The 25555-nt window shown below is 36.6% G+C and overlaps 1 protein-coding gene across 1 annotated transcript in view; it reads right to left on the reverse strand.

Annotated features, from left to right (window-relative positions):
• BMPR2 (bone morphogenetic protein receptor type 2) overlaps positions 1–19497 on the reverse strand; it is a 202134-nt gene extending 182637 nt beyond the window's left edge. The window contains exon 1 of the mRNA XM_051983764.1: positions 19417–19497. Coding sequence (XP_051839724.1) covers positions 19417–19492 — 76 coding nt within the window. The 5' untranslated portion in view covers positions 19493–19497. The remainder of the gene's footprint in view (positions 1–19416) is intronic.
• Between the last annotated feature and the right edge of the window lie 6058 nt (positions 19498–25555).

Here is a 25555-nt window from a genome sequence, read left to right on the forward strand (position 1 = left end):
GGGTACAATTATACAACATATCACAGCAGACCACAATGACATCTACCAAATACTTACCAAAACACAACCTGGGGTTAGAATTATACATTGGATGTTTTCTTACTTTCATGGACAGAAAGAAATTAAATCCTATTCTACTAACAAAGAGCTTAAAAAATTCTTAAGAACTCAAACAATAAACTTTACTAGGACCAAACTACAGTCACAAACCAGAGTGCTGCATATCTACAATTAACTGAACATAAAATTGATATATGAGGACTTAAAAACAATGTTTTTTAGTAGATGCTGGTATACTAAATATCCCACTGTGTGGAATGAACACTTTCAAAACAGCCCTAAAAGAAGAAATCCAAACCTTAGGTAATTGAGTCGAAGTACCTGTCATTACCATCATCTTCCCTACTTCTGGATTTTTTAGCCATTATGAAAATCTATCACTGTATCTACTTATATAACAATCTACCAAATATTCAACATAAAAAAGGGTAGTGACTTATCCTGTCAGTTTCTATCTGAACTTAGCAAATATAAGACAGAAGATAAGAACAATAGTTGTAATTTTTAAAAAAGATAAATGCTAAATGTCAAATTAGTAATACAGATAGAAAATGCTATATGGGTCCATAAAGGAGTGGGAGCAGGAAGAGTAGGACAGTCAGTAAGACTCTCATAAAAGGCTTGGGGTTCCAAAATATGGAAGAAGTACATTAAAAACTTTCACATATTCAAAAACAAAGTCTTTTAACCACCTCATGTCTTTTTCTCTATCTGTGAATAAGGAATAATGCTTATCTCTCACCTATCTCATAGTAATGTTCTAAAAATTAAAAAATGCTGCCAAAGAATTTTCATTTCCTCAGAAGGTGATATATAAATACAAAGTAGCATTATAAAATCTTCTTCTTGCAATTATAAATTCATGCATAATCACATGTTGATTGAATGTGGAAGACAGATATATTTACATTTTCTAAAGGAATTTCCATTTCAGATATGAAAGTTAGAAAATCTCTGATCCATAATTCTAACCAAGTCAATACTATTCCCAACTAAGTGGTTTTATACACACACACACACACACACACACACACACACATCTAGTTAGTTAGTTAAAAGCTCATTAGTACAGAGAAATCCTAGACAGAAGAGAGGACTACAGAAAAAAAAAAATGAAGACTCCAAACATTTTTTAATAATAGCTTTTTATTTTCAAAATATGTCAAAATAGTTTTCAACATTTACCCTTGCAAAACTTTGTGTTCCAAATTTTTTTTACCTTCTCCCCACCTCTCCCTTGGACAGCAAGTAATCCAATATATATTAAACATGGCAATTCTTCTATACATATTTCCACAATTATCATGCTGCACAAGAAAAATCAAATCAAAAAAAAACAACAAAAAAAAAAAACAACCCAAAAATGCAAGCAACAACAACAAAGTGAAAATATTATGTTGTGATCCACATTCAGTCCCCACAGTCCTCTTTCTGGATGCAGATGGTGCTTTCCATCACAAGATCACTGGAACTGACCTGAATCATCTCATTGTTGAGAAGAGCCATGTCTAGTAGAATTGATCATAGTATAATCTTGCTGTTGCTATGTACAATGATTTCCTGGTTCTTCTCACTTCATTTAGTATCAGTTCATGTAAGTCTCTCCAGGCCTCTCTAAAATCATCCTGCTGATCATTTCTTATACAACAATATTCCATAACATTCATATATCATAACTTATTCAGCCATTCTCCAAATGATGAGCATCCACTTGGTTTCCAGTTCCTTGCCATTACAAACAGGGCTGCCACAAACATTTTTGCACATGTGGGTCCCTTTCCCTCCTTTATAATCTTTTTGGGATATAAGCCCAGTAGAAACATTGCTGGTTAAAGGGTATGCACAGTTTTTATAGTCCTTTGGACATAGCTCTAAATTGCTCTCTAGAGAGGTTGAATCAGTTCACAACTCCACCATCAATGTTTCAGTGACCTGGTTTTCCCACATCCTTTCCATCATTCATCATTATATTTTCCTGATCATCTTAGCCAATCTGAGAGGTGTGTAATAGTACCTCAGAGTTGAAAGATTCCAAATTTTGTGAGGAAATTTGTATGACAGACTTTTATAACAAAGAGTACCATGACAGAAGTTGTAGAAGTTCCCCAAACCAAGACTATCTTGGTTCCACCTATCAACATATTGGAAAAGTACAGAACATCCAATTTCACTTCTCTATCTTCATTTCTATTTATATCATGTATATCTCATCTAGAAGTATAATTTCACAAGGTATAGTATAATGCTGTATATCTAATAAGCAATAGGCAATATGAGTGAAATAAAATTATCAATTTTTATTATGATATTCTTAAAGTATATGAAATTGTTTTGCATATTTAAGAGAACATACAAATGTAAAGTTGCTTACAATTAGTTGTTGATGTTCAAAGAATATTCATTTTAATCTTTTAAGAGAATATAAAAAGAACTTTTAAATCACATTTTTTAAAAAATGGAAAAGGAAAAACAATCCAAAACAAATAACTAGCGAATACATTTTAAAATTAAGTCAATACATAAAATTAATGTGATTGAAAAAAATAAACAAATTTAAGATCTGCTAAGTAGCCCTTTATTTTCAGCCACTAAACTAACAGAAGCTATCAAAATACTGGATCAAAATCAACCAAACATCATGCATGTATCAAGTGCCTACTATATGCAAAATATTGTCCAAGGAAAATGTGGACATTTCATGATAAATTCTTGAAACTCATAAATAGTACACAATTCTACTGAACAATATGATAATAAAAAATAATTTCAAAAGGGATTAAATCAAATTCTCTAACTTAGGGACTTGGTATTGCAACACTAGTAATTTAGGTTCTATGATCTCACAGAAAAGGATACTGTGTACAAAAAGAAAAGAATTGGATTCAGGTCCCAGATCTTCCACTTGCTATCTGCATTTGACCCTAGGCAACTCAACCTCAACATTCAGGATCCACTGATTTATCTATAAAATGAGAGGGTTGGACTATATTATCTCTAACGTTCCTTTAAGCTCTAAATCTACAATATTATTCAATTGTGAAATAGAAATGACCTTTGGTAGATATCAAACAACTGTTATTTGTTTATATGAAAGGGAGAGGGATTAGAGTAAAGTGAACAAGCATTATTAAACTCCTATTATATCCCAGTCACTGTACTAATATCTGGTATACTTCCAAATTGTTGTCCAAAGAGTTGAACAAAATCATAGCTTTACCAACAGTGAATCCATATGCTATCTTTCCATATCCCTAAAAGTGATTATCACTTTCCTCCTCATTTTTTGTTAATTTTATCAGTGTTTAGGGGAATCTCAAGAGTACCTTTCATTTGCTTCCTTCTAGTGATTTAGAGCAATGTCTCCAGAATCTGTGAATAACTTGGCTTTCTTCCTTGAGAACTACTACTTATCTCTTGGGATAGCTCTTATACTTGTATTTATATATTTGAATCAGTTCCCTATATATCTTGGATATCAGACCTTTTATCAGAGAAACTTGCAACAAATATTTTTCCCCAATTAAAATGTTTCTCTTCTCATTTTAACTTCATGAATTTTATTTTTGCAAAAACTTTTCAATTTTAAATAATCAAAACTGTCTATTTTGCTTTCTGTAAAGTCATAAAATCAAATCAACCCTCCTCCCCTATTCACACTCTTGCAATAGGTATTTCCTTCCTTACTTCTTTTAATCTTTTTTATATGATTTTTATCAAGGTCATGTATTCACTTGGAACTTATTGTGATATACAATGTGAGTTATATAAATCTAAATCTAATTTCTCACAGACAAAATTCCGGTTTCCCTAGCAGTTTTTATCATATAAGTCCTTACCATGATAGTTGGGATCTTGGTTTTATCAAATAGTATAATACTATTTGAATGTCTGAAATATGATACAACTTTTCTTCCACTTTTTCCCCCCACTTTTCCACTTTTCATCACTATCTTCCACTCTTTTTCACAAACCCTTTTCTTCCTCTCCATTCTCCCCACTATTTCCTTTGAGATTCTAGACATTCTGTTCCTTCAAATGAGTATGTAATCTTCTCCAGCTCTATATGTTGTTATCCTTTGGCAATCTGGCATGACACTGAATAAGTAAATTAATGTATTGTCATTTTAATCTCTTTGGCATGAACCAACCATGACTAATTAATGTCTCTTCAATTATTCAGGTCCATTTTTATTTCTGTAAAAGGATGTTTTGTAGTTGTAGAAATATCTTTTCTATGTGTACTTTCATATGTAATCTCTTGAATATTTTATACATTCTGCAGTTATTTTGAATGGAATTTAACTCTTCCTACAATATTTTGTTGATAACTAACAAAAAGGCTGGTGATATGTATGGGTATATTTTCTATTTGCTAGTTTGTTAAAGTTGACTAATTTTAGCTTATTCTAGAATTCTAAATAAGCCATTATATTATCTGCATAAAAAATTTCATTTCCTCAATTTATTTTTCTCATCATTACTAATATTAGCATTTCTAAAACTACAGCAAATAATAGTGGTGAGGATGTAATTATTTTAGCCCTAATTTTATTGGAATAGCATATAGGTTATTTCCCTTATATATCATATTAGCTTTTGGTTTCAGACAATTTTAATCATATTAAGAAAGGCATATTTATTCCTATGCTTTTTAGCATTTAACATATTTTGTCAATATTTTTCCTTTTATTAATGTAGTCATATGACTTACTATTAACATAGTCTATTATGTTTATTGTTTTCTTGAATAACTTCTATTCCTAGTATAATATCAAGCTGGTCAGAGTATATAATCTTTTTAATATATTTGATATTTTAGTCCCTACCTGATTATTTCATATCTCAATGGAGTATCCATTCATTTTAGATTTTGTGTGTAAATATGTTTGTATGCACACATTCACACATATATTTGCAAAGTGTATCATAGTAAAATAACCCTGATGAAATTTCTTTTAGTTTTATTTTTAAATGTGGAAATGATTTAAAACAGGTATAAAAATAACTTCTTACCCAGAATTTCTAAGATCCAATTGTAGACTAGGCCTTTGGGGCCCACCTAATGAAATAAGATTTTTAGCAATTAAATTTGGTGATTTATTCTGAACACATAAAATATAAATGTTTCACCTTTTACAACTTTTAATAAAACATTTTGAAGGCTAGAGTAAATATAAATGTAATAGAATATTTCTGCAAAGAAACTTGGGGTGATTTGTATGACTAGATGCAGAATAAGTACAGTGAAAGAAGAATCATTTATACAACAAAACAACACTATGAAGAAAATCAACTAAGAAAGACTTAAGAACTTTAATTAAAATAAAGATCATCACAATGGTCTTTATTTATAAAAAAAAAAAAAAAACAACAAAGATTTTCACAATGCCAGAGGACTGATGATGCTTTTTGACACCTATTCACCTGACAGAAAGGTGACAGATTCGAGGTAAGAAATGAGACATACATTTAATATAGGAATTGTTTTGCATAACTATACATATTTGTTGCAAAGGTTCTTTTTCCTTTCAATAAGAGAGGAAATATGAGGGGAAAAGAGAGAAGCTAGGGATAGGGAAGGAAGGAAAGGAAAGGAAGGAATGGAGGAATGAAGGTAGGGAGGGAAGGAGGAAGAGAGGGAGAGAAGGAGAGAGAGACAGAAGAAGGAATGAAGGGAGAGAGGAAAGAAGGGAGGAAAGGAGGGAGGGAGGGAGGAGAAAGGAAGGAAGGAAGGGAGAAAAAAGGGAGGGAGAGAAGAAGGGAGAGAGAGGGAGGGAGGTAAGAAGGGAGAAAGGAAGGAAGGAAGGGAGAAAAAAGGGAGGGAGAGAAGAAGGGAGAGAGAGGGAGGGAGGTAAGAAGGGAGAAAGGAAGGAAAGAAGAGAGGGAGGGAGGGAGAAAGGAAGGAAAGAGGGAAGAAGGGAAGGAGGAAGGAAAGAGGGAAGAAGGGAAGGAGGAAGGAAAGAGGGAAGAAGGGAAGGAGGAAGGAAAGAGGGAAGAAGGGAAGGAGGAAGGAAAGAGGGAAAAAGGGAAGGAGGAAGGAAAGAGGGAAGAAGGGAAGGAGGAAGGAAAGAGGGAAGAAGGGAAGGAGGAAGGAAAGAGGGAAGAAGGGAAGGAGGAAGGAAGGAAAGAGGGAAGAAGGGAAGGAGGAAGGAAAGAGGGAAGAAGGGAAGGAGGAAGGAAAGAGGGAAGAAGGGAAGGAGGAAGGAAAGAGGGAAGAAGGGAAGGAGGAAGGGAGGGAAGAAGGGAAGGGGAAGGAGTAAGGGAAGGAGGAAGGAGAGAAGGAGGAAGGAAGGGAGGGAGGAAGGAAGGGAAGAAGGAAGGGAGGAAGGGAGGAAGGAGGAAGGGAAGAAGGGAGGAAGGGAGGAAGGGAAGAAGGGAGGAAGGGAGGAGAAAGGAAGGAAGGAAGGAAGGAGGAAAAGAGAAAAGGAGGGAGGAAGAAGGAAGAGAAGGAGGGAGGAAGGAAGGAAGGGAAGGTGGGAGGGAGAGAGGGAAGAGATGGGGAAGGAAGGAAAGAGGGAGGAAGGAAGGAAAGGAGTGAGGGAGGGTGGGAGAGAAGCAAGGAGGGAGGAAGGAAGGGAAAAAAGGAGGGAAGGAGAAAGAGAGGGAAGAATGGAGGGAAGGAAGAAGGAAGGGAGGGAGGAAGGAGAGAGGAAAGAAGAGAGGAAAGGGGGAGAGGAAGGAAGAAAAAAGAGAAGGGGAAGGGAAAAAAGAGGGAGGAAAAGAGGGAGGGAAGGAGAGAAAGGTAATTGAAGCATTTTAAAAGAACAAACATAACAGAGCCAAAAAGAAACAGACAAGGAAGAAAACTTTGGAAATTATACATCAAAGTCACTAATTACCTGAAAAGGAATGCTATACTTCACAGAGATTTACAATTTTACATACAATTTTCTTTATGTTGTTTTTTTTATGTGGAAACACTAATGTTATACAGCATTTAAGTTCAGAATTTTTTAAAAAATTAAAATAGGAAAACCCTGACCACATATTTCCTGAACCTATTTCTGATAGACCTTGTTTCCTGAAATTTCAAACTTTCAGAAATAATAATTTTTTTCTATGAATTTTTGTTTATCTCTTACAGTTTCAAATCACCTCAAATCACCCTAATTCCTTCTTATTCTCAGTACAAAGTCTCACCAAGTTCCTAAACTATTCCCATTTGGCTAAAACAGTGGTTTTTTTTTTTTTTTTTTTTTTAGCCCAACAGAAGCTAGTCTGTGCTCTAGTACCAAGAGAATCGTCTAGAATTCTGTACTTTGCAGAATAGCATTAACTTAAGGTTTAATAGTTATTTTCCAGTTTTTCCAGACATTTTCCTTGAAGATATTTTTAATTTTAACTCCTTTCTTGTTCCCTTTTTCCCAGTTATATCAATCTATGATTCTTACTTTAAAAGTTTTTTGTTTTGTTTTGTTTTGTTTTTTTACATAACACTCATTGCTGACACTTTTTCAGTTATAACCCCTATAGTTTTCTTGACTTTCATCATTCTTTCCTCTAATCCATTCTACAAATTTTTTTAAGATAATCTTCTTAAAATACTCTTTTGGCATCTGCCACAGACCTAACCCAAATACCTTCGTCTAGTATTCAAAATTTTACCTACCTCTATTCCAATATTTTCTCATTATTCTACCATATAAAATCATAACTGGTCAATTGACCATGGATTAAGATATACTGTAGAACTAGGCATTGACTCACACTTAATACTGTATTCCAAGATAAGGTCAAAATGGGTTCATGATCTAGACATAAAGAATATTATAAATAAATTAGAAGAATATAGGATAGTTTACCTCTCAGACCTGTGCAGGAGGAAGGAATTTGTGACCAAAGAAGAACTAGAAATCATTACTGATCACAATATGGATAATTTTGATTATATTAAGTTAAAAGGTTTTTGTAACAAAACTAATGCAGACAAGATTAGAAGGGAAGCAAAAAACTGGAAAAACATTTTTACATTCAAAGGTTCTGATAAAGGCCTCATTTCCAAAATATATAGAGAATTGACTCATATTTATAAGAAATCAAGCCATTCTTCAATTGATAAATGGTCAAAGGATATGAACAGACAATTTTCAGATGAAGAAATGGAAACTAATTCTAGTCATATGAAAAGATGCTCCAAATCACTATTGATCAAAGAAATGCAAATTAAGACAACTCTGAGATACCACTACATACCTTTCACATTGGCTAAGATGACAGAAAAAGAACAACAACAACAACAACAACAAAAAAGATTATATATATATATATATATATATATATATATATATATATATATATCCATGATTTTGCTTATTTGAAGCCTAATCTAAATTCTACCTTTCCTTTCCAGGCCAACTCAATCTCAGTACCTCTCTGATGTCTTCCCCAATCTCCATTAATTCCTATAATATTTATCTTTAACATTCACATGGCACTTCGCATATCTGGACCTCTATTATTAAGTATCATTTAACTGATATGTGTCCAACCTATTTCACAGGAGCAGACAGGAAAGGTGAAAACATCTCTGCTCTGAGGACAGGTATCAGATTCTTAACGACAAACAAAATGTCTAAAATTATAGAGCAAATATATAATCACTTAAAAAAAAAAAAAACTTTTCATGTGATTTCTACTTTCCCCTCTACCACTAAAATTCCAAGTCTAATGAGTCCAGAGACATTTAGACTTTAACCCTTTTAACTATTATGTTTACTCTGTAATATTTGTTATCAAACCTATCCTTTTTGATATCACTTTAAAAGATAATTCAAATTACAAAATGTACTTGCAAGCAATAAAACTGAATTTCTTAAAAAAAAAAAAAAGTATTCTATAAATGACCAACAGGATGATTTCAGAAAGGCCTGGAGAGACTTACACGAACTGATGCTGAGTGAAATGAGCAGAACCAGGAGATCGTTATATACTTCAACAACAATACTATATGATGATGCTCAATTCTGATGGACCTGGCCATCTTCAGCAATGAGATGAAACAAATCAGTTCTAATGAAGCAGGAATGAACTAAACCAGCTACACCCAGAGAAAGAACTCTGGGAGATGACTAAGAACCATTACATAGAATTCCCAATCCCTATATTTTTGTCCACCTACATTTTTGATTTCCTTCACAGGCTAATAATTGTACACTATTTCAGAGTCCAATTCTTTTTGTACAGCAAAATAACTGTTTGGACATGTATATTTATTTTGTATTTAATTTATACTTTAATATATTTAACATATATTGGTCATCCTGCCATCTAGGGGAGGGGGTGGGGGGAAGGAGGGGAAAAATTGGAACAAAAAGTTTGACAGTTGTCAATGCTGTAAAATTATCCATGCACATAACTTGTAAATAAAAAAGCTATTAAAAAAATTTTTAAGTATTCTATAATTGGTTTTTCTTGAAATTTACTGACCCATCCTCGGTCCCCAATGTTTTAGTCTGATTTTTTTTTTCTTATTAAAGCTTTATAGTTTTCAAAACATATGCATGGATAATTCTACAACATTAGCCTTTGCAAAACTTTGTGTTCCAGTTTTTCCCCCTTTCTCCTACCCTCCTCCCTTAGATGGCAAGTAGTCTAATATATGTTAAACATGGTAGAAATCCAACATATGCTTACCTATTTCTTCAATTATCTTGCTGTATTAGAAAAATCAAATTAAACCAGAAAAAAATGACTAAAAAAATTAAAAGCAAACAAGAACAAAAAGATTAAGAATGCTATGTTGTGAACCACACTCAGTTCCCACAGTCCTCTCTTTGGGTGCAGATGGCTCTCTTCATCACTGAACAACTGCAACTGGTCATTGTTGAGGAGAGCCATGTCCACCAGAATTGATCATTGTATAATCTTGCTGTTGCTGTGTACAATGATTTCCTGGTTCTACTCATTTCACTTAGCATCAGTTCATGTAAGTCTCTCCAGGCCTCTCTGAAATCATCCTCCTGATCGTTTCTTACAGAACAATAATATTCCATAACATTCCATAAAAATATACCATCATTTATTCAGCCATTCTCCAACTGATGGTCATCCACTCAGCTTCCAATTTCTTGTCACTATGAAAAAGGCTGCCACAAACATTTTTGCAATGTGGGTCCTTTTCCTTCCTTTAAGATTTCTTTGGGATATAAGCCCAGTAGTAACACTGCTGAATCAAAGGGTATGCACAGTTTGATAACTTTTGAAGCATAGTTCCAAATTGTTCTCCAGAATGATTATATCACTTCACAGTTCCACCAACAATGTATTAGTGTCCTATTTTCCCACATCCCCTCCAACATTCATCATTATCTTTTCCTGTCATCTTAGCCAATCTGAGAGGTATGTAGTGGTACCTCAGCGTTGTCTTAATTTGCATTTTTCTGATCAACAGTGATTTAGAGCATCTTCTCATATGACTAGAGATAGTTTCAATTTCTCCATCTGAAAATTGTTTATATCCTTTGACCATTTATCAATTGGAGAATGGCTTGAATTGATTTAGTCTAAATTAATGAAATTTTGCTATCTTTTAAACACTTGGGGGCCTTTAGGACAATATAGTAAAAAAATTATAACAGCCATTTCTGTAGTGGCAAAGAATTATAAACTGAGGGTGCCCAACAAGTGAGGAAAGACTGAACAACTAATGTTATATAACTGGATATATATAATAATATATAATATTATCATTATATTATATATTATTAATATTATATTATTATTATAATATACAATAGTGATAAAAATAATATTGCAATATAAAAAGAAATGAAAGGAAATGAAACCTGGAAGACTTGCACTTGCACTTTATACAATAATGGCAATATTGCAAAAAACAAATAATTCTGAAAGATTTAGGAATACCAACTGACACAATGACCAAAACCAACTCCAAATGACTTTATTAAAAAAAAAAAAAAAAAAGGAACATGCTATCCACTTCTGGATAGAGAAGTGATGTACTCACATAGCCAATGAAATAAATTTGTTTTACTTGACTATTCACATGGACTTTGTTTTTCTTGCTCTCTCAATTGGGGAAGGGGAAGAAAGAAGGAAGAAAATGTTGATCTGAAGATAAGTTGAAATTTAATTTAAAAAATTTTTAACATTATACAGCCTTTATAAACCACTGGTTCTACTCATGGTAAAATTAAGAGGCATACAGAATTTATTCTCTATTTTAATTTGACTTTTGTTTGAACTGAATGCTACTGACAAGAACTTTTAAGATAAAACAGTTTCATTTTTAAATGAACCAGTTTTCACTTTTAGATATAAAGTTCTTGCCTGTATCATTGACACTGAATTTAAGATTCAGGAATATAGATTTAGAGCTGAAAGTACCCTCAGAAGTCATTTAGTTAACAAATACTATAGCACATACTGCCTGCAGTCACTATTCCAGCCCTGGGGATTCAAAAAAGATTTAAAGACAATTAGTATTTCCCAAGGAGCTCACAAACTAATAAAGGAGACAACATGAAAACAACTACATACAAACAAGATATTTACAGGATGAATTGAAGATAATTAATAATGAAAAGGCCTTACCATTAAGGGGGATCAGGAAAGACTTCCTGTAGAGATAGGATTTTAGCTGGGACTTGAAGGAAGTCAAAGAGACCGGGAAAGAGAGATAAGAGCATTCCATGTCTGCAGAATAATCAGTAAAGATGTTCTAATTGTAAAGATGGAGTGTTCAAGGAAAAGCCACCATCAATGGATTGCAAAGTATGTGAGGAAACATAAGATTTAAGAAGACTGCAAAGACAGGAGGGAGCCAGGTTGTGAAAGATTTTAAACAACAAGGATTTTCTAGAGGTGACAGCCACCACTGGAGTTTATCAAATTCTAAGTTGAAATGATTGGAGCTGTGGTTTGGGAAGATTCATTTGACAGCTGAGTGGGAATAGAATCCAATTACTTCAATCTAAAATAAGGAATCTATGACCCAGGAGGGGTTAAAGTCACACTATGTAAGAAGCAAAGCCCAAACCCAAAATACAAAAGCCCTGGCTCTAGTGCTTGACCCACTATACTAGAATGCCTCTCTATCCATTTGCTTTTTTAAACAATTTTTTTTTTTTATCAGAGCCATTCTTTTCATACTAAAATAACAGGTAGCAATACCACTCAATTTATGAATCTTACAAAACACATTCTTGACAACCATAATAAGAAAAAAAAAAACCCACAAAGGAGAATTAGAGAAATATCATAGTAAAGTTTACTGGCTTTTTTCACAATTTTCTTCTTATGAAGATTTCCTATTCATTGTTTTGTAACAGCATGGTTAGTCTCTTCAATAAGATCATAATTACTTCTGGTCATTTTCCAAATGGAATACACTGACTAGTCAGGAGGAGGTTTAAAAAATCTTTAAAGTGCTTTTTCTTACTTGCCTCGTACAGAGAAGATAGCAAGTATTACTAAAGGAGATGAAGGCAGTTGGAGACCTAAAGGAATATCTTAAGTACTTGGAAACACAATACTTGAGTATCTAGTCAAAGCTTTTGATCAGGTTTTTGGGGAGGCTTCACATCAACAATAACTAGACAGAATTACTTTGGAAGGATTATTAGGAAGAGTGTTAAAGGAAAGGAATTCAGAAGAGATATCCTTAAGAAGAGTGATTAGGGAAAAAGAGAGTGCTGGGTGAGTTAAGTCCTACCTGAGCAGAGCAATATGAGGGGATATAAGGAGATAAGTTTTTCTTCTGTACAAAAATGCCTAAAGCACTTAAATGTCAAAGTAGATGGAGTACAAGTCCTTAAGTCGGAGGACCCGAGTTCAAATGTGGCCTCAGACACTTAATACTTACTAGCTCTGTCACTCTGGACAAGTCACTTAACCCCAATTGCCTCAGCAAAAAAAAAAAAAAAAAAAAAAAGAAGAAGCTTATTAAAAAGATTTTTAATAAGCTTTTTAAAAAAGATGGTACTTATTCATTTCTGTGCTACAGACTAACAGGAAGGTGAGAATAAGGGAGAAACTAAGTGTTTCAATCTATCTTAGAAAATTTGAAGAAGTACAATATCAATTTCTCACGTCAGAAATAGAGTTAGGAAATGGGCTTTCTAAAAGAAGTGGTGGTACAACCATATGGATATTTCAGTTCTTCTCATCTGGATCTTTCCAAATACTGTTTTTTATTTCTTTTTTTTTTTGGGGGGGGAGTAAGAGAGGGTTTCTCTCTCCTCATTATTCATTATTTAGCTCTGATAAGAGAAAGAGAGGTAAGGCTTCAGTCATGAAGATCTGGCTTCAAGACCATCTCTGACACAAACTCTATGCTCGCCTTGTCCTAAATAACTCTCTAAGATTTGAAATGGCAGTTGTCTATCTGCATTGATAGTTTCTTCACAATAAGCTCCTGACAGTAAAGAAATCACAAATTCAGACACAATAAAAATTTGGTAGAACCCAGACTTACTACTATGCTTTGTCCTACATTTACTGAATCACAGCCAATCATTTATTAAGCTCTAAGTACTAACACTATCAATAAATTTGTGCATTTTACAGTGATAATGTTTTAAGGCATAAGTCTAAAATCCAAAGTAGAATTTATGTAATTTATATATTGTCTATATACATGGCACTCTTCTCCTACAGTATATTTGTCTGTTTTTTGTTGTTGTTGTTGTTGTTGTTGTTTTGTTTTGTGTACAACCAAAATAATACATAGCTACCTTATATAAAGCAACATCTCAATCCTATCTAGTCTATTCCATATTGTGAAGAACACTGGGGAACTGAAGACCATTTGGTGAACAATGATCTAATTCAATCTCTTCATTTTATAAAGAGATCCAAAAGTTAAATGGTTTCCCAAGTTCACACATATATTTTTGAAGCAAAGCCAGGCCTCTCCTTACTTCTCAGTCTACTGTTTTCCCTACACAAACAATTTGTTCACATTACAGATGAGATAATTCAAGGAATAACTTCTATTATATCATTTGAATTAAGAATGGAGCCTAGAATAACAATTATTAAACCTTTCTTATTACCATTCAACAATCCTATAATCCTGTTCTAGAATACTCTAGCTTCATATCTTGATTTAGATGTGTTCCTAAAGCTTGGTATATAAAACAAAAAATCTAGCAAACTGAATTGTTTCAAATTCATTACTGAATTTGGTTGTCAAAGGAAACTTGTGAATCCTTTTGTTTGAGTAATGCAAATAATAAATTCTAAATTGTTTCTTACTTTCAAAGTTTTTCAATTAATTCAAATGTGGCTATCATGTACAGAGCATTATGCTAAGTGGCAGGAAAAGTTAAAACAGAATCTTGAAAGAAATTAGAAGTTAAAAGAAAAAGTCACATATACAAATAACTCCAACACAAAATAGTTCATGATAAAGACTACTTATCCATGAAGTCTTCCCTTTATCACCAGTCAATAATCACCATTCTCACTTGGATCTCACCTAGAATATACTTTGTTTATTAAATGCACTTGAATTGGAGAGAAATTAAACAAATGAAAAAGACGAAAGAAGAAACAGAAGGAACAAAAATGAGGAGATAAGAAAGCACAGGAGCTCTGAGAGAAAAGGAAATTGTCCAGTTTAGCAGAGAAGGCTTATGGGGGAATAGTAAGAGATAAATTTGGAAAAGTAAAGCAGCCTCAGATAGTGAATGGCCTTGAATGCCAAGCAAAAGAGTTTTTTAACCTTACTCCTTGGGCATTATGAAGTCAATGAAGAGCTATGTGTAAAAAAGATTAAGTCACTTTATCAACAAACATTTATTAAACACCTATTATGTGCCAGGCAGTTCTGTCTTGGGGATACAAAAAACAAACCAAAAAAAAAAAACACCCAAACAAAATAGTATTTTGCCCACAGCAGAGCTTACATTCTAAACAGGACACATGAATTAAATACATACAAAATGAGTAGAAAGTAATTTGTAAAGGGGGGGAGGGGAATGGAGATTTAAGGCAGGAGGACTAATCAGGAGGCTAATGAATTGAGATATTTGTTCTATGCGTAGAAAAAAAAGGAAATATGGATATTAGAGATACCATAGAGGTGGTTATCAATAAGACTTGGACACTGATAGGATATGTGGAATGAGTGAGGAATGAAAAACCCAGGATGGCTTCAAATTTATGATTCCTAGGTGACCCGAAGATAGTGTTACTTTAACAGAAACAGAGAACTAAAGAAGGGTGGCTTTTTTATGTTATTCTGTTGTATTTGAAATGCCTATAGGCCATTCAGTTCAAAATGCCCAACAGGCAGTTGTGATACAACAAGAGAAGAAGGAGTTGAAGCTAAGTAAGAGGGAAATGCCAGATGAAACAGAGAAACTGATGAAGGTGATATCTCAGAAGTAGGATTGACAGTACTTGACAACTGATTGAATATACAAAGGTGAAAGAAAAGGAAGTATGAAAGATTACATTAAGGTTTCATAAATGCAGACTGGAAGAACTGTGGGACAACTCAAAGAAACAGTCTGAATGAAGAATAGCTGAAGGAAAAATTAAAATAAGATTGATTTGAAATATCCTGAGCTAGAAGTGCCAAAAAAAGTCCAGTTAGGCAGTTGGAGGTGTAGATGAGCGGTTTAGAGAGATGTCAGGGTGAGAAATAAGACTTAAGAGCTGTCTCCCCTTGAAACTAGTGAAAGGGAATGACAATGCCAAAAATGAAGTCTAAGAGCCAAAATACAACCTTGGACAATTTAGAAACAAACAAACAAAAAAAAAAAAAGATGAAAAAACAGAAAAGGAGATAAAAACAAAGTGTGGTATCCCTGAAGCCAACATATGAAAAAACATCCCAGAGGAATATGATGTAGAGAATAAGAATGAGAACTGAAAGGAGATCATTTGATTGGTGATCTAGAAATCATCCATAACTTTGGAGGAAGCAATTTTAGTAAAGTGGGAAAGTTGGAAGTTAGATTTCAGAGAGAGGGAAAGGGATAAGGCCCCGGATACAAACAATTTTTTTCAATAAATTTAGCTGAGAAGAGGAGAAAGGAAAAGTGATGGGATGGTGAGTAGATGGACAAAACTCTGAGAAAAAAATCCTCTTCCTACACTGTCCCCTAAAAACCTGAACACCTTCCTTGATAGTTGGGAAGAAAAAGGTGAGAATAAAATGGAAGGGACAAATGCCAGGGGTAATGGAATCAAGGACCTATGACTTATATGTCTAGAAGGAAGAAGGGAAAAGACAGAGGGGGAAAAAGAGAAACAGAGAAAGAGAAAGAGATAAAGACGTATAAAGATATAATTTATAACCACAATGAGCTATATTCTAATGGAAGAAGACAACACAAATGGAAGGTGAATGAACGGAAAGTGGGGAGGGGGGCAAAGTGGCTTGTGGCAAGACAGATGGCCAGGAGGTACAGAGGTCAACAGTGATTTAAGGTGGGAAAAAGGAAAATTAAGGAAACTCCTCATATGATGGTCTCATTAAATAGGTGTTTTTAAGATGAAGTACAAATTTATTATGTCAGGGTGAGTAGAAGGTAAAATATCAAATATTTTTGCTACAGCTCTCCACTGGTTAAGCTTTGCTCTCCTGAAAAGATGATCTCTTTCCAGGGAGGAAGAAGCAGCATGGCAGCAGTGGCTCTGAAGAGGGACTTACAAGTAGATCACACCTTGACTTCAAATACGTCACTTCAACTCCCTCCTGCTTCAGTTTCCTCATCCAATTAAATGAGGAGGTGAGCACAGCTAACCTTTGAGGTACATCAATGTGATCTGTGCCCATGAGGAACAGCAGCAGCAGCTTACCACCCACCAAAGAAACCCAAGTGTGCACCCTCAGCTCAACAGACAGAACTGGGCAAAGGTCTTCTCATAACATCAGAGCTCCAGCTAACCTAGTCAAGGGCCTTTCCAAAGCTGGCAGAGCAAAGGTAACTAACTTTGAAACACTCTACATAGCATTGATTAGCAACAGTTCTTAACTTTAATGTATGTATCATTCAGAAATTTCATTTTGTGTATCTTTACCTGAGCAGATCTGGAATTTTTGAAACATTTGTACCAAAAAGGTCTCAAGTTTTTGTGAGGGACCTATGAATGCACAAATAAACATAGAAGCTGAATACATTTCATAATAGGGAAGTACTATTTTTTCAAATATATGTACTTAATAAGATATAACTCATTTAAAAGTATTACTAAATTCATAATAGCTTATCTTACATATTTTCTACAACTCCTGATCATGAGAAGAGATGGTGTGTGTGTGTGTGTGTGTGTGTGTGTGTGTGTGTGTGTGTGTGTGTTGGAAATTCGTGAAATATTCTATAATTAAAAAGGAGTCCTACTGAAAAATTTGGGAAATGATGCACTAAAGAGACATACCTACAATTTTTTGTGTGTGAATAAAGGCACTCAAACTTTAGAATTCATTATGTCTATCACAAATTGTGATTTAAACAACAAAAAAAGCCCCAAACTTTTTTTTAAGTCCCAATTCTAAGAACTGTTTTATTATCAAAGACAGAAAATAGTGTTTAAGTCCATGGTTTTATCCCACTCTCTGGAGGTCACAAATGACTTCATTAAAGAGACAGCCTACCTTAGTTGCTAGGGAGCTAGACTTGGAGTCCTTCTTATTAGTCTATTTACTAGTTTTGTGATACTGATCAAGTTACTTAATCTTTCTAAGCCTCAGTTTCCTCTTCTGTAAAATGGGGACAATAACAGTACTAATCTCCCAGGGTTGTTATAGGGAACAATTGAAACAGCATGTAAGAAAATCAAATGAGGCAACATATATAAACTATTTTGTAAAAAAGCAAAATGCTAAATAAATACTACATTAAATTTTAATAAGTTTACATTCCAATATAGCAACACAAACTTTAATACAAAAATGTTTAAAGACTTCACTATGAGATGTCTGATGTGTTTCCCATTGTGCTTTCTTGGAAAATAACTAGTTACTTTTAAAAATTTTTGCGTTTAATACATGCGGTTTCCATATGTAGATTAAAATGTTACATATGAAGACTGTTTCACTACCTAACATATGTACAATGAAATTTAAAATAAATCATTTGTTCCAAGAGACCGAGCCAGAATAATTAACTTATTATACTGAGTAGTTTTAAAACATCTTTCAACTAAAAATTTTAAATTATTTTTACTATTATAAACATATTTATCCTAAAATTAAAAGGAAACATCAAAATATCTGAAGCACAAAAGTCCAAGTGATGTGAGTTGTAACCCAGCAATCTTGCTCAACACAGACCCTTTTTAAAAAATGGAAAACAAGGAAGCAAACCCAAGGGCTCATCAAGAAGCTCACACAATATTATTACATACATAGAAACATTGCCAAACCTTTTTTGTCTTTAAATTAGTAATTTGCTATTCTTAAACTGAGACAAGTATTATAAGAATGATTAGATACTGAAAATGAGTACATAAGTACAGTGATTACATAAGATAGCTTTATATTTTGTCTTCCAAGCAATTGATAAGACACTGAGAGATTTCCACAGACTTGAGGAATAAAATGTCTAAAAAGGAGGGGTGGCTACTATAACCATAAACTACAATAACACTTCAAGTTTCACAAGTCTCATATATTTAAAGTTGTCTCAATATTGGAAAGTGAAGAGATATTTAAAAAAAAAAAAGTCTATGCCCAACAGCAAGTAACCTTAAAAATACAGGAAAATATGGGTGATTAGTTTACGAGCTTCGTTAATCCTTGACATAGTCTGTCCAAAAAGATAAGCAAATAACAATATCACAATATTTGAAGACTATCATAGATCTGCCCACCATCAATTAACCTAACTATCCAGTAACTTGAAAATAATGACTTATCTGAATCCAACACCACCTCTCCTCCAAAATGTTCCAAATTCAAAATTTAATATCTGTGCATACGCTGTAATAAAAATTCCAAGTATAAAATAGAAATGTGTTTCTTTGAAAACTGAAAGCTCTATATTCCCAGAGATCTCATAATAGCACGGAGTTCAGTGGTGATTAAAACATTATTTTTAATTCTCACATTACCTCACAGCTAAAAATGTCATGATACCACACCCACTATGCTTTTTTTTTTTTTTTTTTCCTAGTTGGGGTAAAAAAACCAGGACAAATTTCTAAACAATACAAATATGTTGCTAAATTCCAGGTGACTGGATGGGGGTGGAGGGAAGGCATGCAATTATTAAAGTCCTCCCCAAAACAGTTATTAGATCCGTATCGGTGCCTTAACTGGGACAGCAGACATTCTGCTTTTTCCTCGAGCACACGCTTAGTTAAATGCCAGCCCTGCCCCTTCTCTCCCCCACCCCAGAGTTGAAATAGATGGCTAGTCAATAGCACCTAGTGGCTACTCACCAGCCGCAGTGCTGATCAGCAACACGGTCCAGGAGAGCAGCAGCACCGGCCCGGGGCTTTGCAGAGAGGCAGTCATACCTGGGCAACCCACGGAGCCAAAGTGGGTCCAGAAAATAGGAGAGAAAGGCAGACACACCGGGAGGAGGAAATTTTTTCCCCCCTCCTTTTTCCGTTTTGAGTTATCTTGATGTTCCTCCTTGGAATTCTCACAATGCAGTTTGAAAGGACAAATGGCAGATGCTTAAAGTACCCGTCTGCAGAGCTGGGACTCCACTGCAGAAAATTTCCTTCATTTCTCTCCTCGCCCGACGCGGTTCACGCGAAGGAGACGGCGCGACTCTGCCCTCCCGACAGGATGCATTTTCCCGACAGAGAAGTGGAGGAGGGTGGGGGGCCGGGGGCGGCACGGCTAGGCTGTGAAATCAGCACGAAGGTTTCCCACGTAGTTTCACAAGATCGAAAAATGAGCCCGGTCTGGAAGGACACATAGCCAGGGAGCAGGTGCGAGTGGGGGACACTCCGAGGAGGAGGCAGAAGGGCCGGGGGGGAACCCCTTACAACTTCCCCGCCCGGGGAAGGGGCGATGCCGGCGGGGGCGGTGGCGTCAAGCCCGGGGCTCCAGGCCGCATCGCGCGCGGCTCCAGCTGTGGGTGCGTGGCGGGGGACTAGGGGAGGAGGCCGGGCACCGCGGGTTGGGGGGCACGTCCCCACCAAGTAAGTTTCGCTTCAAATCACTTCAATTTCCAGGCGGACGAGATGCGCAAAGGTGCCTCCCCCCATGATCCGCCCGGCCTCCGAAGCGAAAGCAGCGAGCCCTCAGTGCATCCGAATTCCATGGGCCGACGGAGGAGGGCAGGCCAGACAGGGTCCCCCCGGGGAAGGCCAGCAGTTCCCCGGCCTCTTTTTTTCCCGGGCCCGCCTCCTTTTAGGCTCTTAGTCTCGGGGCCGTGGCTCCGTGAGCCTCTCCGAGGTCCATTCCCCAGCCGTCCGGGGCTCGTCGTCGTCTCCTCCTCCCGTCAATGGCTTCCCAGACTCCCCCCAAGGAAGCCGGGGCTGCAGCAGCCGCCGGGTCGCGCCCCACTCTCTCTGCGCTCGGTGCTCCCGCTGCTGCGCTGCGGCAGGGGTTGTGGCTCCTCGACGCTCACTCCCCGCCGGGCTCGTGGGGGGAGGGGGCGGCGACGCGAGGATGGAGGGGGCCGGGGAGGGGGGGGGAGCACCTAGACACGCCGCACCCCGGCTGAGGCGGGGTGAGAGGCGGGGGAGAGCAGCTCACTAGCCTCAGACCAGAGCAGACCAGACACAAAGGGGGGAGACGTTGCAGCTGCCAGTCTGCGGCGCTCCGGTCACCGGGCGTCGCCCCGCCCCCTCCTCCTCCTCCTCAGTCTCTGTCTCTTCCCGGCCCCGTCTGTCTCCAGCCTGCGGTTGAGCCCGGGTGGTGGCGGCGGCGGCGGCGGCGGCTACGGAGGCACTAATGCGGCTGCGCGGCCTGGCGAGCCCCACCTAGCCCCGCCCCTCCCTCGAGCCCTAAGCTATGAGCTAGTGGAGCCTCTTCTTTCCGGTGGGTTTCACTCACTTAAGAGTCGGGAACTTGAGTGGGGGTTGGCGACTGGGATCAAAGCTGGCCGTACACACGCGCCCGCACACTCCCTTTATACAAGAGCTTGCTGCGCGTTTGATTTGGTGCATGTTTGTGCGTCGAGAGGGGGAAAGCATGATAACATTTTCTCGTCTGAGCCCCACGAACTTCTGGCAGCAGTGATTTTTAACCCCTCAGAAAGTCCCCACCGATTGGTTCTAGAAGGATGCTCTGGGCGGGACCTTTTAGCTCATTGGTTGTCTCGGAGAAAGCTTGCCTACCTGGGAATTGTAGTCCTAGAAAACAGACAGAAACAGAGAGAAACAGAGAGACAGAATAAATTACCCTAATGCACTAGCTAGTCTCAGTTTTCTCTGGGAACCCGGGGTCTTGGTCTCCATGCGTACATTCTTTTCTGATTTAAAAAAGCGGACAAACAGCGGAACAAAGCTAAATGTGTATTGCCCTATTCTTCTCCCAAACCCCAAAATACCTTCCCCGAAATATTCTTTCCATTTTCTAAACACTTCCTGGTAACCACTAGAGACCTCGTGTAACAACTGGCTTCTAAAGCGATATCCTCACAACCAACGCCATGAGATGCTGAGTAAAAGCTTTGTAAAAGGGTCTGGCAAAGGTTATCCCCAAACCACAAAGTCACTTCACTTCTTTCCTTGCTCAAGAGAGCCTTTGTCACAAAGTCAATCAGAGGTGGTATTTGAACCTGAATCCTCACTCCAGACACCATTCCCCTCCCTCTTCATTCCCCCAAAGTAACTTTCCCAACTTCTTTATCAGGAAGACCTGAGTTCAAAATACGACCTCAAATACTATGCATAACTTCTGTCTGACTCATCTGTGAAATGGGCGTAATATCACCTAATTCCCAAAGCTGTTGCAGGACCACACGAGATACTTGTAAAGCGCTGAGCAGTCCTTAAAGCGCTAGCTATTTTTGCTATGGCTGCTCTACAGTCTGCTGGGGGTGGGAAAGCAGGGATGGGAAGTGGAGAAGAAAACTTTTAAAATAACAATGAAGAGGTTGCCTTTTTTAATGTATTTATTCTTTTTTAAATTATGGTTTTTGCATGAGCTGCCTCAAGTTTAGAGAAAAGTTCCATTTGGAAAGTCCTGTTTTTTCCATTCGCTTGGACCCAAGCAGCAAGGACTAAGGGAGGATATTTCTTCCCTCCTCCAACCAGGAGCCCAAACACCCCGCTGCGGCAGACGCAGACGCGGGTGGGGGGTGGGGGGCTGTTTCAGGGAAGGGGAGGGGCTCGGAGCCGGGTGACGCGCCGGCTCAGCCTCGCCATGTTCGGAAGAAGTCTGAAGCTGGCACTCAGCCTGCGGGAGAAAAGCCTGCGTAGGAGGGCAAAGGAGGAGGCGTTCCCCCTGTCTAGTCTTCTCTTCTCCCCTGAAGCGTTGGGGTTATTCCCGAGGCAGGTTTTGCAGGTCCTTCCTCTGAACCTCGAAGAGTTTCAAAAACATACAATACATAGGTTTAGTAACCCCCCACCCCTCTAACTTTAATCCATAGTTTTCCCTTATATCTGAACACCTTTTTACATAAATATTATTTTATTCAAATCATTGTAGCTCCTGGTAAAACTGGCATCATAGTTAATTACTGCAGTGATGCAAGGTAAAGGAAATGCCAGCCCTGCCTAGATTCCCAGACATTTTTGTAGCGTGGTTTTTTCTTTACTAGAAGTCTTCCTTTATAAAACCAAATGACCTCTATTCAAACATTAATATCGCAATTGCTGTTATGACTTGTGTATAAAAGAAGGTACATGTAAAGCAGTATTCGCCCCATGAGATGGGAAGTTTATGAGGGACCTTCCACCCAGGTCACTGGAATAGGGATGAAAGGAAAAGCACATGGACTGCTTTAAAGCTTTAACATTATCAAACAGCTCTGCTTGTCAGGGTCAATACCCATTTTTCATTGAAGTTCTGCCAGTTCCAAATGAAGCTCAAGGTTGAAATAGTCAAAAGGGGATTCAGTGGCTCAGGGAAAACTGCCAAGTAATTTTCTGTCTAAGAAACATTTGACTTACACAGAAGTCTAAGATTTTGTACAAATCTGATGGGAATGTACTCCAGTTTGTAGATAAAGGAATTTAGCCCTGACTGGGGAGGGGGGAGGGGGGAAACAAAGCAAACTCATTTTCCTATTTACTTGAAAAACAAATGTAGAATTCAAAAAGTTGGGGGGTTTGTGTGACAGTTCTGCAGTTTATTAACTGGCATTGTATTTCCCCCCCAAATTTGGCTACTTAAAATGAAAAATTAAAACAGACTACTCCATAAATTATATGTTGCAATCGACATTCAACTTTTGTTTATTTGCATGACATTTCTCTAAGAAAATCATAGCCATATGTGGCATTTAAAGTACTAGGAGGAAAAGCAGGCTTTAGATAAACTTCCACACAAGAAAAAATATACGTCTAGTGAAAAGACCTCCTGAATTGAAGAGGGGACCTGGATTCAAATCCAGATTCCCCTTTAACTTGCTCTATGGCTGTAGACAAATCATTTAATCTGAGATTAATCTGAGACTTCCCAATACCTAGAGGGAAAGGATACTTGCACCATCGAACTCACTGAAGTTGTGAGAAAAAGTGCTTTGGAAAGTACAGTGTCACATAAAAGTGACTTAATCAGCAAGCATCTATTAAGCACCTCCTACATATTTGGCACTGTGCTAAGCACTCACAGTCCAAAAGTAAAAATGAAAAAGATCCTGGACACAAACATAGTATGCAACCATTAGTTGAGCAGTCACAATTGTTAGACAATTCAATGTTCAGTCACTTGTTGCTGACAACAAAAAATGTACATTGTACCACACTGAAGATAATTTATGATATGAATTATTTTGAACACAGCTGAAACTGTCTTATCATAAGATAACAAAGAAGAGGTCTGAATGAAAAGAACTATGATTCTGGAGCCTGTGAACTTTGTGACAGGGCTTACAAGGACTCCTCACATCTTTTCACTCCAATACCATGACATCCTGAAACCTGAAGGCAACGTCTTACTTTGGACTATTCCCATACAGCCATAAAGTGGTGTGCTGGTAAATATTTGACAACTGACTCTTAGAGGAGAAAATATGTATTACTTTTAAATGTAATTTGCATTATTAACATTTTATCCATCATTTTCTCAAATATAGAAATAAGCAAAATAATAAAGCCAACATTTGCAGCTTTTACTGATTTTTGAAGTGTGAATGCTTATACCAGAAATTTAACATAAGCTTTCCTTGTCTCCAGCATATCAGTACAAAGTTCTTTGCAATTATTATTTGTTGATCTGTCTGCTTTCCAGACTGTCATAAAGTGTTAAACAACATTCATTATCTGTTCCCAGATTTCACAGATTCTGAAAGCTAGAAGGGACCTCAAAAGTCTTCAAATTCAACCCATATCTGAATGAGTTTTCCCATGAACTACTAGTCAGTCAAAAAACATTGATTAAAGGCCACTATAAATTTAAACTCAATTTTTTTAAATGAAGGTTAAAATTTTTTACATGTAATTAAAAAATAAAAGATTAATAAGTAATCCAATCCCTTTTCTCTACAGATGAGGAAATGAAAGTTATATAATATATAAAATTTGTTGATTGTTTTAAATAAATACAGTTTGTTGCTATACGCTACAATTAAAATAACAACTAACCTAACAAAGTCTATTTAAGAGAATAACTATCACCTTGAAATATAATTATAGAATTTTTTTAGAGCTAGAGGAAATTTAGCCACAACTCAGGAAACTAATTTTTAATAGGCTGTTAAAAAAAAAAGTAAAATTCCATCTCTCCTGTAATGCAGGTATTGCAAATTAGTGAGATCCTTTGTTTTGAGATTTTGAATTTTTTAATATTATTTATTATTGTATAACATTCATCTTCTGCTGAGCTCAATGTCATCACAAATATTAACATATTATGTCAATGAGCAATATTCTTATATGGCATATATAATCTGAATAGCTCTAGAAAGGCCTTGCCTAAAAAATCTCCTGTTGCCTAAAATTCCACTACTGAAGATTTTTCTCTCCTTTGTCTTAATAATTTCTTCCCCTGACTCTTGCCCAGGTAAATACAGATAGTGACTTAGAGAGGAGAAGAAAGGTGAGACTTTGACTTTCAGTATTACCTTACCTAACTTTTGCCTATGGATCATTAAAAATGATCCCTATTTTATTGAATGAGGAGAAGAGTGAAAGAGAGGAGGAGTCACTTTATGGCTGTATGGGAATAGTCCAAAGTAAGACCTTATCTTTAGGTTTCAGGACATCATGGTATTAGAGTGAAAAAGATGTGAGGAGTCCCTGTGAGCCCTGTCACAAAGGTCACAGGCTCCAGAATCATAGTTCTTTTCATTCAGACCTCTTCTTTGTTACCTTATGATAAGACAGTCTTCAGCTGTGTTCAAAATAATTCATATTATAAATTATCTTCAGTGTGGTACAATGCACTTAGACAGATGATAGTAATGATGATGATGATGGCATTAATAATAATAGCATTGTAAAGTTATGAAGC

Source organism: Antechinus flavipes, chromosome 3 (genome assembly GCF_016432865.1).
Source record: "Antechinus flavipes isolate AdamAnt ecotype Samford, QLD, Australia chromosome 3, AdamAnt_v2, whole genome shotgun sequence".
Lineage (NCBI taxonomy): Eukaryota > Metazoa > Chordata > Mammalia > Dasyuromorphia > Dasyuridae > Antechinus > Antechinus flavipes.